Source organism: Salvelinus alpinus, chromosome 23 (genome assembly GCF_045679555.1).
Source record: "Salvelinus alpinus chromosome 23, SLU_Salpinus.1, whole genome shotgun sequence".
NCBI lineage: Eukaryota > Metazoa > Chordata > Actinopteri > Salmoniformes > Salmonidae > Salvelinus > Salvelinus alpinus.
Genome location: NC_092108.1, coordinates 3,389,761 through 3,409,827, shown reverse-complemented (window position 1 = coordinate 3,409,827; position 20,067 = coordinate 3,389,761). Strand labels below are relative to the sequence as shown.

At 41.2% G+C, this 20,067-nt stretch overlaps 1 protein-coding gene across 2 annotated transcripts in view; it reads right to left on the bottom strand.

Moving 5' to 3' along the window:
• Positions 1–9,680: 9,680 nt before the first annotated feature.
• The window catches only part of miga1 (mitoguardin 1), a 34,449-nt gene continuing 24,062 nt past the window's right edge, over positions 9,681–20,067 (bottom strand). The window contains exons 9-16 of one of the 2 annotated variants that reach the window (XM_071360664.1): positions 15,469–15,593; positions 13,111–13,183; positions 12,433–12,519; positions 11,934–12,032; positions 11,579–11,713; positions 11,357–11,410; positions 11,151–11,267; positions 9,681–10,900 (exon numbers count right to left, since the gene is read on the bottom strand). In XM_071360664.1, the coding sequence (XP_071216765.1) occupies positions 10,643–10,900; positions 11,151–11,267; positions 11,357–11,410; positions 11,579–11,713; positions 11,934–12,032; positions 12,433–12,519; positions 13,111–13,183; positions 15,469–15,593 (948 nt within the window). In that variant the 3' untranslated portion in view covers positions 9,681–10,642. The remainder of the gene's footprint in view (positions 10,901–11,150; positions 11,268–11,356; positions 11,411–11,578; positions 11,714–11,933; positions 12,033–12,432; positions 12,520–13,110; positions 13,184–15,468; positions 15,594–20,067) is intronic. The other variant, XM_071360663.1, reaches the window with a different exon arrangement.

Sequence of the window (20,067 nt, the reverse complement as noted above, 5' to 3'; positions counted from 1 at the left end):
GAAACATGATAACAGGAGCTATCAACAGACAAGCTGGACTACTGTGTTCCTTACAGGACGTTCTGTCTCCAACCGCGGAGGGGAGAAACTGTTAGGCTGGCAGAAAATTATGAAACATGTTGCAGATTAAACAATGTATCTGTGTAGTGGAAAAACACACTGTCTGAGCAAGGCGTAGCTTAAGATTTGAACTTGTGTGTGTCTAAGAAAATACCGAGAACAATTAAACTGTTTGACTTGACCTGGCTAGAACTCTGAGAAACTCATGATAGGACAGGGAGTACTTGTCAAGGTTTCCCTAATCTCGGGGGAACGGAACTGTCGGCTGGGTAGTGATACACTGTGGTGAGAACTATGGAGAAGGATAAAACTCACCTACTGTTTGTGTATGTGTGTAGGATAGCTACTGTTTGTGTGAAGGAATGTGCGTAAGGAGCCAGTATAAAACGGATGTTTTTGTACAATGGACTAGAACGTTCTCGTGAATAAACACTGATTTTTGTAAGCTGGGACTCTTGTCTGTTTCATTCAACCAGAATCTTACAAACTCTGGGTTGCAGACTGAGTAGGTTTAATTGAAGTTTATGAACATTGATAACAAAGTTCTCATAACAGCACTCTGAACTGAAAATTAACAAATATTAGAGAAATATATTGACCTTGTGAATTTAAATTCCAGTCAGACTACAGTGTTTAATTACCTCACCTCTTTTGTACTCTGGTTGCCAGGCGAGATCGCTAATTCCACCCACACTAGCACTCAGCCAGGCAGGTGCAGAACTGACTGATTAGGCGTCGCCAAGCGTTACATATATGGGTACAATTCTGGGCAAATGTACATTCAAGCCTGCCTGGCAGGATATTGATATTTATGAATGTGTTTTGCCAGATCCAACCAGGGATGTAGTGGAGGGTAAACGCCGTCTATGCATATTTTTATTTGTGAAATAGCGTTTATTCACCATTTTTAAAATGTTAACGATCGTTTATCTACATTCACAACTTTGTCCGCTCACGACATAGCAGGCCTAGAGGTGAAACAAACTATTTCAGCAGCTGACTAGAATTAAACTAGCTATAATCAAAAGATGGGGCTTTTGTTATTTCAACCTGTGTGTCCTGATCTGGTGTGGGTGGACAAAATCAACGTCTGTGGGGTCTGGTCAGCATGTGAGAATTATTTTATTAAGTTGAACGTCAGAAGCAGCACACGTCGATTGGAGCAGCGTGGCTGCAGAACCGGGGCCTAGGTGACAGGAGAAAAGCGTGCTGTTGCTGGAGCAGACCAACCCGCTTCGAGAATGGCTTCAAAATTCCTCAAGGACTTTAACAATTTATTTTTGACCTTGTCCAGCTGTGACTTTTAGCCATTGTTAAACAAAGATTGTGGAACACCCTTCTTTCTGTGTTTGCAAGGTCTACATGCCTTGTAACCACTCATTCTTACAAACTGATACAAATTCAGCTACTGACATTCACTTGTCTGTATTTATTAAGTATCCCATTACTCTTCCTGGGGCCTAATAACATTCTTCAATCTTTGATATACAGTGTACCAACCATTAGGAACACCTTCATAATATTGAGTTGAACACCCTTTTGCCCTCAGAACAGCCTCAATTCGTCAGGGTATGGACTCTACAAGTTGTCAAAAGCGTTCCACAGGAATGCTGGCCCAGGTTGACTTCAATGCTTCCCATAGTTAAGTTGGCTCGATGTCCTTTGTGTGGTGGACCATTCTTGATATACACAGGAAACTGTTGAGTGTGGAAAAACCCAGCAGAGTTGCAGTTCTTGATATACTCAAACTGGTGCGCCTGGCACCTACTACCATAACCCATTCAACGGCACCTTACAACTTTTTGTCTTGCCAATTTACCCTCTGAATGGCACAATCCATGTCTCAATTGTCTCCAAGGTTTATAAATACTTTAAAAAATATACCACTTTTTCGCACCAATTTTGTGATATCCAATTAGTAGTTAGTCTTGTCCCATCGCTGCAACTCCCGTACGGACTCCGGAGAGGTGAACGTCGAGAGCCGTGCGTCCTCCGAAACATAACCCAACCAAGCCGCACTGCTTCTTGACACAATGCCCGCTTAACCCGGACGCCAGCCGCACCAATGTGAATCACTTGAGCGCGATGGGACAAGATATACATAAATAAAACATTTATTCACCCTGGACATGATAATTGATTTTTTTTTTTTTACTTTTGAACCATAAGCTCTGTGTTGTATTGATTTAAGTCTGCATGTTTAAGTTACAATCGTGAAAATGTGAAGACCAACAGGCAATGAAAAAGTTATTGTTTTATAACATTTTACACTCCTTTATTGCATTTAGTCATCCCCATAATCTGGTCATTGACAACCTTGACCGTTGCATCCTTCCTCAGGGAACTGTCTGCTGATTGCTGACAACAGGGTGACATGTTTGTTAATGTGCAGCTCTAGAGCTCTATAGCCTAGCAGACTCACCTGGGGACAGAGGGATGGACAGAGTGACAGGTTTATTGTTGTGCTGCTATATAGCTCAGCAGACTCACCTGGGGACAGAGGGTTGACAGGGTGACAGGTTTGTTGTTGTGCTGCTATATAGCCCAGCAGACTCACCTGGGGACAGAGGGTGGACAGGGTGACAGGTTTGTTGCTGTTCTATAGCCCAGCAGACTCACCTGGGGACAGAGGGATGGACATGTTAGTTTTAATTAAAGTCTGGGAGATTTTTAGAGGGAGGAGAGAGCATGAGTTCTGAAGTACAGTAAATCCAACCAGTGGCACTTGATTATATGCTATATCAGACTGCACTAGTGAAGACCTTGATTATATGTTATATCAGACTGCACTAGTGAAGACCTTGATTATATGTTATATCAGACTGCACTAGTGAAGACCTTGATTAAATGCTATATCAGACTGCACTAGTGAAGACCTTGATTATATGCTCTACCAGACTGCACTAGTGAAGACCTTGATTATATGCTGTATGAGAAGGCACTAGTGAAGGCCTAAGTTTTTTTTAGGTGCTTGACAGCAAAGCCACTACACAAGGTTATTGTTTTATTAGGCCTATGTGGTCTAAAAAGGAAGGAAAATACAATCACAAGAATCCACTTTTATAGACAATACCCCGACACAGACCACACATTGCGCGAACAAAACTACGTAAACGATATCAACTGGAATTACATGGGTCTATTACTGGACTTTTTGTTGATTTTGTAAAAAATGGAATGGGAAGAGACTATCAATGGTAAACATGGTTACAGACCCAACAACACTACTGGCTGTCTGCGAACGTATCCAAGGCTCAGCCAACCGTTCCCATAACAACAGAATGCAACACGTGACTGAAGAGAGACGAGACAACCAATGTGCTAGTTAGAGAATCAGCGCGCGCTCTGAAAAGAGCGGGAGAGTGGAAAGGCAGTTTGTCAGTTACAGCAGCACGTTCCCCTGAACGGTAACGTTAGGTGAGACGCCTGACTACCGGCGACGGCGGTGTGAGAAGGCAGTTTGTCAGTTACAGCAGCGAGTCCCCCTGAACGGTAACGTTAGGTGAGACGCCTGACTACCGGCGACTGGGGGGTGAGAAGGTGATGAAACGTAATTCATGAGCTGTAACCGAAAAACAACTGGCATTTGGAAAGTTTGAGGGAGAAAGTGTGGTGGAACAAGTATTGTTAACATTAAGTATATTTCTAGCTGGATCGAAGTATCCATTAACATTAGCCAATTTAACTGATGAAATAATTGAGTTTATGGTGTGAAAATTAGCTGGCTAATAAAGTCCGACAGCGAACGTTACCTAGCTAACGGAACAACATCATATGAGCTAACGTTTGTAACCTAACCAATTTGCTATAGTATTAACTAGTATATGACTCCTTGCCGCTCAAGTTATAACGCGTTAATTGCTTACTGGACCCTGACAAAATATGTGTGAAATGTTAACTAGCTAACGAACGAACTACTAATCTTTTCCCTATACAGTATGTGGTTAATTTTCAGAATGATAGAATGAGGTGAAAATGAGGCGTTGCTTGTTAAACAAGTGGATTCAGGGATCAAGTGTAGCTGGAGCTGGGCCTGACTTAAGATGGATGCCACTATAGAGGTGGAAGGAACACCACACACTTTCCCTCTTTCTCACTTCTTCAATACAGTGGATGAAAAGGGATATGCCAGGTGTACTCTCTGCCTGAAAGAGATCAATTATGCCAACAAAGGGTATCATGCTCTGTTGCTGGCATATTGTAGAACAGATGTCCACAGGCAGAAAGTGTACAATGTAATAATGTGCAGTGTAGCCCAAAGATATTGCTTTTGTTCTGTTGACCTTGACAGTAACACTTTGAGTGAGATTCTAAAAAATGTTACTCAGTGAATGTTATTTTTGCAGACATGTAGCCTTGTGCACTTGATCAATGTCTACTATAGTGACCACAATAATAGAGCAAACAGAATGCCTGTTTGTTTCATTCTATTTCTACTTTTAAATGTTTTTCCCCAAGTGCAATATTTAGATGTGTGTGTGGTCACAAGCCTCATAAAAAAAGTCTAATGCGGAAGACACATTTCAGTTGAATACATTCAGTTGGACAACTGACTAGGTATCCCCCTTTCTCTTTCCTAACTGCAATATCAGTGTCATTTGCAGTAAAGTCTAGGCAACAAATAACATTGGATCGCTTTCTTTACATTTTTTAGCTGTGAGTTAGATTCACATTAACCACTTTTTGTTTTACACACAGAGACTGATCTTATAGATCATATTCTCTGTTTAATTAGTTCAAACCTGCATTTTTCCCTAGCAGGGATTTTTTTTTTCATGTTTCAGTGCAACAAAAAGTATCACCTTTTTGGGAGCTCACCAGTTTGCATCCCTGAAACCAATTCAGATGTACAAACTATGGCAAAAGGGAACGATGAGCGGAAAAGAGACAAGCTGTAATTTCAATTAAGATATTAATGAGCGAGTAGTCAACTATTGGTTCAGCACTTTTGAAAGGTACAACGACAGAATTCAGAACATGGGCCGTTCTTCCAATATTCTCCCTGTACACCAAGTCAGAACTGTAGGATAATTAACGGAGGCATATAAGCAGACAATGAAAGCTCTTAGAATGTTCGTTGATGACATTTCACCAAAGTCTGCCATTCTCTGGATTTATGGTGCTTTCAAGACAACTGGGAACTCTGGGGGGGTGGGGGGAAACAAGGTTGAATCATGTCAGTGATCTTCAGGTTGGAGATCTAGAAAGAGGTCAGAGTTCCTGACTTGGAATTCCGAGTTGGATGAATGTTCAAAACGTATTTTCCCAATCCGAGCTCGTTCTTTTCCGTGGCAGAAGTCATGCTGGATTGACAGCATGGCCAATGTATTCAACCTTTTCAGGCCCATGGTGTTGCGTGTGAATGTTTATCCTTTTTAAGCTTGAAAAATACCCTTTTCAGACAATGTTTTAAATCCTTAAACCCAGACTTGATTCACACACGCTCTCCACTGAATAGCAGGCAGTGGAAGCAAAATAGTGATTGCTTTGCAACACTTGTACTTAGCCATTGATTCCTTCCAAACCACTCATTGTTGAATTTTTGCGATTTCTGACTTGTTGCGTAATGTTTATGTCCAATGGCCGATGAGCACTGATAAGTTTTATCTATAGTTTATCTTCATATGACAAGGATTTGCCAGTAGATTGTCAATGTGATTCATGATGATGACTGCTTGTCTAGCTTGCTAGCTAAGATTTTGAAAGTATGATGTTGGCATGATCAGTCCAATCAAAGCTACAGTAGATTTGACGTCATTCTATCTGTGGCCAATGACCTTGAGCCTTCTTGGCCGGGCACTTCTAATGTGAATCTCTGGGAGCAGCCAAGGGGCCTTGAACTGCCTAGCTCTCCCTGTAGATTTGGCTGTGACGTAGTGTCCCCATGAGTGACAGAACACTGAGCCAATCCCGGTGCAACTAAAGAAGATAACCAACCCCTATGCTCTGTATTTTCTGCTGGCTGCCCCTCCACCAAAGAAATCAGTGAGCTAAGCTCAAACACCTGCATTTTGGAGATGCCTTAAGAAAGAGACCATGTTTGTATGCAGCTTTATTAACACAAGGATTATATATATATATATATATATTTTTTTTTTACACTGTTTGCAAACTGATGTGACATGAATTAATGGCAAAATAACATGCAAAACAAGGCTAAAAAATATGTTTATTTGCTTAACAGTTGGACCTCAAAACATATGGGTCTCTGCCCTGAATGAAGGGTCGCCACTGTAGACAACTTTAGCACAGTTCCGAACGTCTTTTTTAACAACAGCCTGCCTGTATAGAAATCAAAACGTCTCAGGTGCTGCAGCATGTGCTCATTCATTGTCATGCTCTGTGTGGTATTAAAAAAAAGATTCTGCTCGTCTCCAGTGATGTAAAATCACTTCTACAAAGGGTTGGTCTAATACAATGCCGATTGGTTAAAACCGCATTCCAGACGGTGTATGTTCCACAAGTTACCACGAGCAAAATTGTATTTATTTATAACCTTTATTTAACTAGTCAAGTCAGTTAAGAACAAATTCTTATTTTACAATGACTGCCTACCCCGGCCAAACCTGGATGACGCTGGGCCAATTGTGCACCGCCCTATGGGACTCCCAATCACGGCCAGTTGTGATACAGCCAGGAATCAAACCAGGGTCTGTAGTGACGCCTCTAGCACTTATATGCAGTGCCTTAGACCGCTGCGCCACTCGGGAGGCCAAATCAATGACGTTAAAATGCCTGTTTACTCTGTTCCATCTGACTACGCAAGCCCCTGTCTCGTCAGGCAATTTTATAAACTTCATCTCCACTATAAAAGCATCTAGACATTCTCTCACATTTCCTTTAGACTAACATTTAGTATTCAACAGCAAATATCTGTATAAACCCTGCTGTCTGTCTCTGACATTTGCAACATGATTTGAATATTCAAATTCAAATCTCCAGCTGTCCCATAGCAATGAACATGTTGGGATGAGACAGACAGGCAGCCAAAAACATGAATCAGCATAATTCTTATGGATAGAAACATATATATATATATATTTTAACAAAGTGCAGCTAGTTTGCAGTCTTTCCAGCTTCATTTTGAAGTGATTGTGTTAGCTGTGTTGTTGGCTTGCTCCTCTGAACAAGTATCCTGATGAGATTTTCTATGCCAGGTGAAACAGCACATCATTGTTATCCATTGTTATGGATGTATCCAAATAAATGTCACTAGAAAAACAGCTTAAAACAAATGCTAATGCAGCTTCTCTATTTTATTTTTTGTGTTCAGCGAGGGTTGGGTAAAAATATATTTTAATGAAGGGTGGGCCATTCATTTTAATTTCAGGTCCAATTTTCTCCAGGTACCCCTCAAATAACATACTGTCCCCTAAGACTGAATTTAATTAGGGAGCTACCTCTTTTCTTCAGCCTTGAAGACAAGCACAGCGATGGCCTAATAATCATATTGCGTAGGCTAAATGATATGGACCTACACCTAAATGTAGGCCTACAACGTCTTATATGCATTTTTAGAATCATCTTTGTCAAGTGTTATTTAACTCGATGATGATTACATATTGCACTCTCATCATCCAACAGAGTATTGCAGTTATTTTAAAATAAGTGTATCACAAGTCCAAATACATTTCATGAGGTGCTTGTTGGGAGTCCCTCTTACAGACCGACATAGGCTACAAGCACTGCTACATAAATAATCATTGCTACTATAGTATAGGCCAGGGGTATTCAACTCTTACCCTACAAGGTCCGGAGCCTGTTGGTTTTCTGTTCTCTCTGATAATTAATTGTACACACACACACCTGGTATCCCAGGTCTAAATCAGTCCCTGATTAGAGGGGAACAATAAATGCAGTGGAACTGGCTTGGAGGTCCAGAGTTGAGTCAGAGGGGTCTATAGTACGTCTATGCCTACACTCACATGTAAAACATTTTACATGCATTATTAGAATCATCCATTTCGTCATGTGTGGACCAGCAGTGAACCGTTTTCCTAAAGCTTGATGCGAAGGATGGCTCAAATCTATGGTTAATGAGCACTGTCGTTTGAGTCAACAGCTTTAGCGACATGTGGCACCAGGAAAGCAAGTGGTGACAGTACATGACAGTTGACTTGTTTTTAACAACCCACTATAAGCTTTATGTTGTATATGCCTCCATATTTTTTTTGTAAAAGCACATGGATGTCTGTGAAACGGAAAAGCAAACCTGGGATTTTGTCATGTGCGAAAACGTAACGTTAGTATCGTATCAAGGATGCCATGACCATGCAATACTCCCACTATACACTTGACAGACCAAGTGAAGGGGAACAAAAGCAAACGTTGAATTTGTCAGTATCCCTCTGGATCGCGTGTTCTCTCCTGTCCATGTCTGCTCCACACAGATGAACAGGTGTCAGTCAATTACTACAATTAACACATTTCGGCTAATCGCTCAGTATTACCAGTAATCTATATGCAAACATTTGGTGGGACAGAAAGGAAAAGGGGAAATCAAACAATTAACTCCTCTTGCCTCTACACTATCTCTGACTGGGTAAATAACTTTATTTTGAGTTAATGTGGACCCAATGACTTGAGCACAGGGGACGCTATTATCTGGAGGTTTAGTGACTCCACTACATCACTGGGTGATACAGTCATTATCTGGAGGTTTAGTGACTCCACTACATCACTGGGTGAAACGGTCATTATCTGGAGGTTTAGTGACTCCACTACATCACTGGGTGAAACGGTCATTATCTGGAGGTTTAGTGACTCCACTACATCACTGGGTGAAACGGTCATTATCTGGAGGTTTAGTGACTCCACTACATCACTGGGTGATACAGTCATTATCTGGAGGTTTAGTGACTCCACTACATCACTGGGTGATACAGTCATTATCTGGAGGTTTAGTGACTCCACTACATCACTGGGTGATACAGTCATTATCTCCTGTACTACTTCTGGACTTCAATATGCTGCAAGCATCTAGTATGTTGATAACAATGGAAACGACACGACTGAGGTGCAACCCCATACTTGTCTGACAAACATTTCAAATGTAAAAAATGTGATTAAGACTAAATAAATAGAGTGCCAAAATTAACACTGGCTAAAGGCATGTACAGAATATACCGGAACTAGCAACCTAGGGCTCATATTTCCTACATTACTTCTTAGGGTGTTCACCAGTAAAATTATTAATTCAAAATGTATACAAACTTCCAGCCAACAGATTTGCGTCGGGAAAACAATAGCCTAAACCCCATGTCTCTACCATGTATGGTTGAAAAGTTAAGACGATTTACTCAGAATTTAGCATGTTCAGAGTAAATGGAACGACGTAACGGCATGATCAACGTAGTAACTGCTCCATAGAACTCTGGCGCTGCTCCGCGGCAGAACAGCGCTAACTTTGAGCGTCAACTGACAAGCTAACTAGTGGCTGCAGGTTCGTGAGTGAAAACATGGGCTTTTTCTAAATTAAATACGCGGAATACCAAACAGAAATATTGAGTCCCCATTTTTTTTCCTCGAAGCTAACACAATTTCAATATCCCCCCTCGTAGACAACCTGTTCCTGTTTTCATGATGTCTTTGCCTTAAATCGCCATAGAAACTAGCAACGGTCACAGCAAATTAATGTTCTTTAATCAACACTGGCAAGTACATGACGGTTATAATATTGTAGATAAATCACAATGAATCATTAAATAGTTATAATGATAGGGCAAAGAAACCTACATTGGCATTTCATTTCGTAGCACCCTCTTGACTTGCCTCATTTTTATTAACATACTAGAGCAGTAAGCCCTATACTTTCTTTATATTAGACTAATGAAATGACCATATAAAACCTTTGTGCCATGGTCCTTTACCTAGACGTCTAGAGGACAGTTGCATACCATGGCCTCTAAATATCTAGATGCCAGTCACACACTTTAAATCAGTCAAATAAATACCTACATGAAACCGCAGTGTTTAGCTTCTAAAACAGCTCAGACTGATGACTAGGGTTGCAAAATTCTGGGAACTTTCCCAACATTTTTCCTGCAATTCCAGTTGGAGGATTCCCATATTTCCTGCTTAGTCTCTCCTGATTCCAGGAATCTTCTAACCAAACACTTCTGGGAATTTTGGGAAGCTTACTGGAATTTTGCAACCCTCATCTCCATAGTCCCATTAAAATACTGTCTGCATTTACAATACAAACTCATTCTGTCAAACACATCACTCATTCCAAGGTTACTTTAAAACATGATTTCGTATGGGGAAACATCCATATTATAACATGCATTGACACCATGATCATTGTGTGTGAAGAGAAGAAGCTTCTTGAGTGACAGAAAGGTATGAAAATGTTCTAGTCAGTCACCATTATATGGGGCCTTTATAAAGAGATCTCTGTCAATCTGGGTTGAGAACAAGGGTTGGGACACTAGCTCAGTTTCAGTCTCTGCCCAATCAACCCCCTTAACCATTCTCCATAAGTGGCTAGCAGTTAATTTGGGACTGGGTGTCTCTCACCCAATCCCAAATCAACCCTAACCCCCCCAATGCACTTTTGGAGACCCATCCAATCTTCTCAGATCTAGGGGTAGATCTGGCTTCCCACTGCCTCTTCCAGGGCGGAGGGGTGGAGTTGGGGGCTGGCTGTTGTGGAGAGGGGGGTGGCGGTGGCGCAGATGTTGATGTGCTGCAGGGAGTGGGAGTCGGCCCCCAGGTAGGCCAACAGCAGCTCAGACCGGCGATGGAGGAGGTGGAGCATGTCCTCAGCTAGAGTTTCCACACTGCAGTACCGCACCTTCTCCAGGTCAAAGACATCCTTCAGGAAGAACAGCACCTGATCCTGGAGGAAGACAGTTAGAAACCATCCCAAAGAGTCTCTTTATCTAAGACACTGGACAAGCCTAATCCTGGATCATTTAGCATGCTTTTAGTCCAGTCTAGGCAACCGGTACATTGAGTAGGGGATATGGAGACGTGAGAACAACCTTAAAGAACAGATCGATTGATATAGAGTAGTGTTACAATGGCTAAGTCTCCCCTGACTTCAGCTGGACAACCTGATCAAATAAAAAAAGGTAACATTACTCTACCTTGAAGAAGCAGCAGAAGTCGTGCAGGGAGGTCTTGGGCCCTAAGAAGCCCCAGGCCAGGACAGGACTGACCTGCTCACACACAGAGTAGAAGTGGGCTATGAACCCATCATGCACCTAGGGAGGAGGAGGAGAGGTTGAATACAGGCTAACCAGAAAAGTACAATTATTTTTAAAAATCCAGCAAAAAAAAAACATTCCTGTACCCTCATGTGTTGTCTCTTCTGCTTCAGCACCGACCAACAGCTAGACGCCACCGCCTGGCAACACGAAACACAACACATTACAATGCTGCAACAAGTTCTCTCCCATCACACCGTTGCCTATTCTAGACAGCCTTTTCATGGTCCTTTGAGCCAGACACAACGCGGGTCCTGTTCTCTGGACAGTAGTTATCTACATAGGCAGACAAAGTGTCTCCGACTCACTGTCTCTTTGAAGGATGAGTTGAGCCAACGATTGTTGACAACGTTCTGGATGGAGATGGGAGGATTCTCCAGGTCCTCAAATGAGTCCATCAGGATGAAGTCCAACACGATGTCATAGAAGTTCAGGTGTTTCACCTGGTCAGGAGGAATAACATGCAGTCAATATCAGTGTGAGATGGATGAAGTCCAACAGGAAGTTCAGGTGTTTCACCTGGTCAGGAGGAATAACATGCAGTCAGATCAGTGTGTGAGATCAGGATGAAGTCCAACAGGATGTTCAGGTGTTTGACCTTGGGCAGGGGAACATTTAACACCCTTTCAGATCAGTGTGTGTGTGAGAGAATGAGAGTCTCACCCCTCTCGTGGCCAGCTCCACTTCGGTGTTCTCCCAGTGTTCCGGGTGCTCCAGGAAAACAATCATCTCCTCAAACACTTCTTCAAACCTCTTCGGGCTCTGTCGACCAATTACACAACTCCGTTAGGAATATTAGCCAATCACACACCTCCGTTAAGAGTAGACAAACACCATCGACCAGTCAAAAACATCTGTCACACAGGAGCACCCAATCAGCTGATCAAAACTCAAACCTGTTTGGGCTCTGTCGACCAATCAAACCTATTAAGTTTCACGTTTTTATTGTCATGTGCACTAGTATAGTGAAATGCCTGTCTTGCTTTCTCTTTCCCAACAATTAGCTTTATTAGCCAATCACAAAACGCATCCACTCAGCTGATCAATCCAGTGTGACTATCTTATCACACAAACAGTCAGGAACAACTAAAAGGTAGAAGTGTATAGTTTCAGCATTAATAGTTTCTCTAAAACAACATAATAAATATAATTACCATCTTACCTTACGCGCTTTTACAATTATGGAAGACAGGATCTTCTTTCCAGTTTCGGCCAGAAACGTCCTCGTTGCTCTCTCACACAGAATCAGCTAGAGATGGAATGGACCCAATCACCAGTTTAGATTACAGTATTACAGGGGCATGGTACAGTTTATCATGATGTATTCTATAGGAGTATATTACAGTATTACAGGGGCATGGTACAGTTTATCATGATGTATTCTATAGGAGTATATTACAGTATTACAGGGGCATGGTACGGTTTATCATGATATACTCCTAAAGAATACATTACAGTATTACAGGGGCATGGTACGGTTTATCATGATGTATTCTATAGGAGTATATTACAGTATTACAGGGGCATGGTACAGTTTATCATGATGTATTCTATAGGAGTATATTACAGTATTACAGGGGCATGGTACGGTTTATCATGATGTATTCTTTAGGAGTATATTACAGTATTACAGAGGCACGGTACGGTTTATCATGATGTATTCTATAGGAGTATATTACAGTATTACAGCGGCATGGTACGGTTTATCATGATGTATTCTTTAGGAGTATATTACAGTATTACAGTGGCACGGTACGGTTTATCATGATGTATTCTTAGGAGTATATTACAGGAGCATGGTATTCCATGATGTATTCTTTAGGAGTATAGAGGCACATACTTGACAGGCCTGCCGCACACAGTGTAACTTGGCCAGGAAGTCGGTGTCCCCAAGACACTCCAGCAGCTCAGTCCTAAAAAACAAGGAAATTAGGCATTATAATCACAGACATACTAGGAGTCAACACTTAATGGGAAATGTCAACTTCATATTATCTCCAGCACCACCTCAACATGTGTGAAATGGAGCATTTCTATGTTTAGTAGTAAAGAAGAAGACAGACAAGTGTTTCCAATGACATCGTTGTGCACCATGTGATTCTAACCAATTATGAGGCATCGCCTACTAATTAGTAGATGTCATAGGAAACACTTCTCTTTATATATATTTTTTTACTACAAAAAAACATATAAACGTGTCATTTTCACAGATGTTGACGTTGGGGTGGTGCTGGAAATGATGAATATAAAGTTGAAAAATGTCCCTTTAACAGGAGACAAAACATTATTAGGAGAGTCATTCTACGAAAATGGTGGTTTTCCTGTCCCGGCCTTATTCACCAGGAAAAACAGTTAAAAGTGTGAGATGACACAAATTGTTTTAATTTAAGTGTTTCATTATTAATAAAACATATGTAAGATATATAAAATGTTTTTCAAATTGGACTATTGTAGAGCATGGTCAGTATCATGAAATTGGCTTGTTCCCCGGGTCAGGAGTCATGGTTTAGTGACATATTGAGTGACTTTACATGTTATATAGTTATTTAGTGAACTACTTAGAAAACTACAATATCAAATACATTTTACAAATAATTTACCAGTAACAGCTGTCTCTCAATTTTATGTCACTGGTTTTAAAAATTTATAAAAACCACCACACTGAAAAAAATGCAACATCATTGCCAAATTCTTCCTGGGTCAAAGGCTCATTGGAGACGGGAATGTTTTGAAAAGCACATGGTGAGTGTGCACTCTTCATATGTTAACAATTTGATGATTAACTTGGTAATTTCATGCGAGGACTTAAGATGTGTCACTGGTGTTCTACAGTTTATAGTAAAAAGGGAAAGGAAATTGGATTAAAAAAAAGAAAGAGTTAAAGATCTTAAGTAAAAGATCTGAATACAGGAAAAGTTCCATGAACATGTTTTAGTGCAAACAATCAGTTTCAGTTTAGGTTCAAGGTTAGTGTTTCTAATGTTCTAGTGGACATGTTTCTATGACAATGTTGTGTGTTATGAAAGACATTTTAGTCAATAGGCTTGATCTTTTGGTCTTACTCTTTGACCAATGACCCTCATTTTAGGGGTTCATATTTTAAAAAAATCAACTCATCTTATGAAATCTCAAATTATTTACAATTAAAAATATTACTACTAAATGTATAAAATTTGTTTGAAAATAATCTTGTGTTTGTCATTGTGATTAAAGTAAATTATTACTAATCCAAACAATTTCTTCGTACTGTCATGAACCTTTTCTGTCTTTGATTATATATGCAAATTAAAGACTGAAATTACATTCTAGAAAGCCTGAATTGCCATATAAAAAAATAGGTAACACCAGTGACAAAAAGGCAACAAGCATTTTTTAAATGTAATGTAGTAAAAATATGTTAAGCTGTCATTTATGTTGATATATAATGTAAAAAAAAAAATGTTCACCACTTTTCCTCCCCAATTTCCTGGTATCTAATTGGTAGTTACAGTCTTGTCTCATCACTGCAACTCCTGTACGGACTCAGGAGATGCAAAGGTCGAGAGCCGTGCGTCCTCCGAAACACAACCCAACCAAGCCGCACTACTTCTTGACACAATGCCCGCTGGAGGCCAGCCGCACCAATGTGTCGGAGGAAACACTGTACACCTAGCAACCGTGTCAGCGTGCACTGCACCCGGCCCGCCACAGGAGTCGCTAGAGCACGATGGGACAAGGACATTCCTGCCGGCCAAACCCTCCCCTAACCCGGTCGCGGCCGGCTGCGACAGAGCCTGGACTCTAAACCAGGATCTCTAGTGACAGAGCTAGCACTGTGATGCAGTGCCTTAGACCACTGTGCCACTCGGGAGGCCCATTGACAGTTACAAAATGTCTCGTCAGCAACTTAGTTAACTTTTAAAATACAGAAATCATCCCCTTATAATTATGCAGCATCATATGATGCTAAATGCATCATACGGGGATGATATCTGTATTTTGAATTCCAAGTTACATATCTTGAAAAATTGTTCGTCAGCAATCAGGTTTTGGGACTGTGTCAACAATGGACTAACGAAATAAGTACCGACAGTTAGTTTGGGGGTGGAGTTCCTTTAACAGGAGACAATACACACCAAGATCATCAACCAACAGGATGGCCAAGGTGCAACCTAAACAATCATAGGAACTATAAGGAAAGAGAACATCTCCGTCTCACCTGTGTACTCTGCAGGAGATCTTTCCCTCCTCAGCCAACTGTATGGCCTCCTCATAGAAGGGGTTAACAACTATACATGACCCCAGGATATGGGCACTACGCAGCTCCCTGTACTGCTCTGACAACTGAGAGGGAGAGAATATTATGGTTAATATCTACACATGTAGGTTACAAGGGGTAGTGGTATAGAGACCTCAGGACATAGACACTACGCAGCTCCCTGTACTGACAAGATCATATAGTGCCTTGGAAAAGTATTCAGACCCCTTTGATTGTCACATTGTGTTAAAGTGGGATTAAAGTTACTTTAATTGTAATTTTGTCAATATACACAAAATAATCTGGAAAAAGGGTAAAAAAAAATAAAGATCAAATAAAAATGTAATAACTAAAATAGTCGTTGTTTAAGTAGTTAGCTCCCTGAGTCAAAACATGTTAGAAACACCTTTGACAGCAGAGTCTTCTATGGCAAGTCGCCAACAGCTTTGCACATCTCCATGGTGCAATATTTGCCCATTATTCTTTTCAAAACGTATTCAAGATGTTGGGGATCATGATTAGACAGTAATGAAGTCGAAACTAACTTAGCCAACATTCCCTGTCGTTTTGGTAACTCCAGTGTAGATTTGGTCTCGTGTTTTAGGTTATTGTTCTGCTGAAAGGTGAATTCATCTCCCAGTGTCTGGTGGAAAGCAGACTGAACCAGGTTTTCCTCTAGGATTTAGCCTGTGCTTAGCTCCAGTCCATGTATTTTTATACAAAACTCCCTAGTCCTTGCCAATAACAAGCATACCATGATGCAGCCACCACCATGTTTGAAAATAAAGAGGCAGTTACTCAGTGATGTGTTATGTTTAGGGCAAATTTAAGGCTTTGCTCATTTAGGCCAAAATAAGTTGACTTTGCTGTGGCTTTTTCCAGTATTACTTTAGGGCCTTGTTGCATACAAGATGCAGTTTTGGAATATTTTTTCAGTATTCATTTAGGGCCTTGTTGCATACAAGATGCAGTTTTGGAATATTTTTTCTATACATCTTATTTTCACTCATTGTGGAATCACTACAATGTTGTTGATCTATCCTCAGTTTTCTACCATCACAGACATTGAACTCTGTAGCCATTTTAATATGGCCTCATGGTAACATTCCTGATCAGTTTCGTTCCCGCCCTGCAGCTGAGTTCAGACGGATGACTATCTTTGATGTGTCTTGGTGGTTGGTGACGTTTTTTTTGATGAGGACGATTTTCTCCCCCCTTCTTCTCATGAGCACGGCCTTATTTGTATTACAGCATATTGGATGACTGTCATTCATATTCCATTCACCCAGTTCAATGTAACATCCATAAGTATTATGTAGTCGTCTACACCTAAACTATCTCTATCGTGAGGTTGCTACAACCTATGAATGAAAGTTTACAACTGCACACAGATGGAGGAAAATGTTGAGATGACAGGCAGCGACACATGGACGGACAGTGACACATTCAAAACCGCCTTGCACACTCTAGCCTGCATCTAGCTCAGGGGTCGGGAACCTTTTTGACTAAGAGAGCCATGAAAGCAAAAAAATTGGAAATTTATTTCAGTGAGAGCCATATAATATATTTTAAAAGTGAAATCAACTAAATGTCAGTATAATAAGCCTCTGAATTTATTCTTAAATAATATTGTTATAATACTCACCATTAATGCGACTTCTGGTGCTGCATGGATTTGCTGATGTCTTTGTAGTCTGGTTGGTACTTGGTGAGGTTAAGCCTCATGCAAGCGTTGAGGCTTTCATCCGTTAAACGTGATCGTAGGTTGGACTTGATGTTTTTAAGATGTGAGAATGACTGCTCACATGCATACGTAGATCCAAACATGGTCAATACAGCAATACTCACACGCTGCAGTGTGTGGTATGTGACAGGAAGCGCGTTCCAAGTTGAGAATCAGCTGGTCTTCGGGTTGAAGTTTTTTCATTTCTGTCCACATGTGCTTGCTCGCCAACTCCGCTTTCTGTCGTGTGATTCTTTCCAAATCTTCATTCAGTGACTTGAACTTATTCACCCACATGTCTGAGGCCTTCAGGTCAACCACTTCTGCTTCAAAATCTCTGACGGAGACACCAGGAATGTAACTCAGGTCGGCTGTGTTCAGTGAAACTCGTTTGGAAGGGTGATGAACTTAAAAAGACGAGTGTGCTCACGAAATTCTCCAAAGCGTGCTTTGAAGGACTGTAGGAGACTGGATGTGCAGCGAGCTAGCTGGTGGAGATCAAAGTTTTGAATAGGCTCACTTGCTGTGCATGCATCTTTAAATTGGCTCAGTTTTTCAAAATGTAGTAAACGACCTGTTTCAAGATCCATGATGAAAAGTTCTAGCTTGTTTTCAAAAGCAAACACAGCTTGTTGAAGGGATAACACTGTATTTCCAATGCCTTGCATTTTCACGTTGAGCTGGTTCAGATGTTCAGTCATATCTACGAGATAGTAAAACTTGAGGAGCCACTCAGTTTCGGCTAGCTCAGGATGCTCGATGCCTTTCATTTCAAGGAAAGTCCGGATTTCTTTCAGGCAAGCCGCAAAACGGCTAAGCACCTTCCCTCTTGACAACCAACGCACATTGCTGTGCAAAAGCAGACCAGGATAGTTATTTCCAACTTCATCCAGCAGTGTTTTAAACTGGCGATCATTTAAGGCTCGAGCAACAATAAAGTTGATCACACGAATGACCAGCGACATCACTTCCCCAAACTGCCTGTCACACATCTGAGCACAAAGTGCCTCCTGGTGTAGAATGCAATGGAAACTTAGGATGGGTCTATTTTCATGTTCACGGAGAAGCGCCACAAATCCTTTTTTATTCCCCACCATACACGGAGCACCATCAGTACACACTGAGAGAAGTTTATCCATAGCTAGATTTTTTTTCTTGAGCAAACTCCATGAAAGACTTAAATAAATCCTCACCTCTTGTGGACCCTTTTAATGGCTGAACTGCAAGACTTTCTTCGCGCAGTGTGTCAACAGCATATCTTGCAATCACGCTGAACTGCGACAAATGGCTCACGTCTGTTGACTCATCCAAAGCCAGGGAAAAGAACGGCGCTGCATTTATGTCCTTCACTTGCGTTTCCTCCACTTTGTTTGCCATCACGATGGTACGATCATGAACAGTTCTTGCCGACAGAGGCATGTCTTGTATCCGTTTAATTATCTTGTCTTTGTTCGGAAAATCATCAAAAAGTTTATTGGCTACATCCAGCATGAACGTTTTAGCATACTCGCCACCTGTGAATGGTTTTCCGTTCCTCACTATTGCTAAAGATCCAGCAAAGCTAGCGGAATTATAGTCACCTTGCCGGGTCCATACGCGGAGTTGCTGCTGGCTAGCTTGCACCCTGCTCAGTAGCTCTTGGCACGCTTTCTTTCTGCTGTCTCCCGCAGGGTATTTTGATGCAAAGGTAGCATGGCGCGTGTCGAAGTGCCGCTTTACATTCGACCGTTTCATCGATGTAATTTTGTCATTGCAAATTAGACACACCGCAGAACCTGCTCTCTCCACAAAGGCGAATTCTTCGGTCCATTCGTCCTGAAATGTACGATACTCGTCATCTTTTTTTCTTTTCGCCATCTTCTTCGTCGAAGGGTTAGCTTTGAGCTAATGACCGAGCAGACTGATTCAAAAGGAGGCGTTTACCTGTTTTACCTAGCAATGGCCAACGTAGGCCAGTATCATTTAATTAAAATAATGGACAATTGCTCCTGCAGCCCTGAACAGGACATGAGCAGTGAAAAATCGATGGATGGATTAAAACAAGTGAGAATATTTTGTTTTATCTGCGAGCCAGATGCAATCATCAAAAGAGCCACACCTGGCTCGGGAGCCATAGGTTCCTGACCCCTGATCTAGCTGATATTAGGGTGTACTCATTAGTCCAACTGTTGCAAACAAGCATTTCTATTGGGACAAATTCAGGTATTTTCATCCCTGTTTCGTTTGCTTCCGTTTGACATTTTTCAACAGAAATCGGCAGAATGAATACATCCCTGATTAGTGGCAATTTTGGCATGTACGGTACATGTTGGTGGGGAAAACTCAAATATATTTTTAAATGCATGCCAGCAAAACCATTGTACTAAACACATTAATTGCACTATAAATGGTGCCCACAAACTGTTAGAGCTGACATAAAGCTGTCCCAACAGCAGAGCTTTCTTTTCAGCACCATGGAGTGAATCCTTACCGCCGCTACACCTGGTTATCAGCAGAGCCTCGTCTGGCAGCAAAACAGTTCATTCAGCATAATTTACTTACTGCCTTTTTCAAATCCATGGCTGAGTTGCTTAAACAAATGTGCTTTCTACTGACAATTGAGATGTACAAACTATAGCGGATAAGAGGCAATCCGTAACTTCGATTAAGACATTAATGAGCGAGCTAAGACATAGTCGATAACTATTTGTTCAGCACTTTTGAAATGTACAGCGACAGAATTCAGAACATGGGCCGTTCTTATAGTATTCTCCCTGCACACCAAGTCGGAACCTTAGGATAATTAAAAGGGGGCATATAAGCAGACAATGAAAGCGCTTACAATATTCAACGATGAC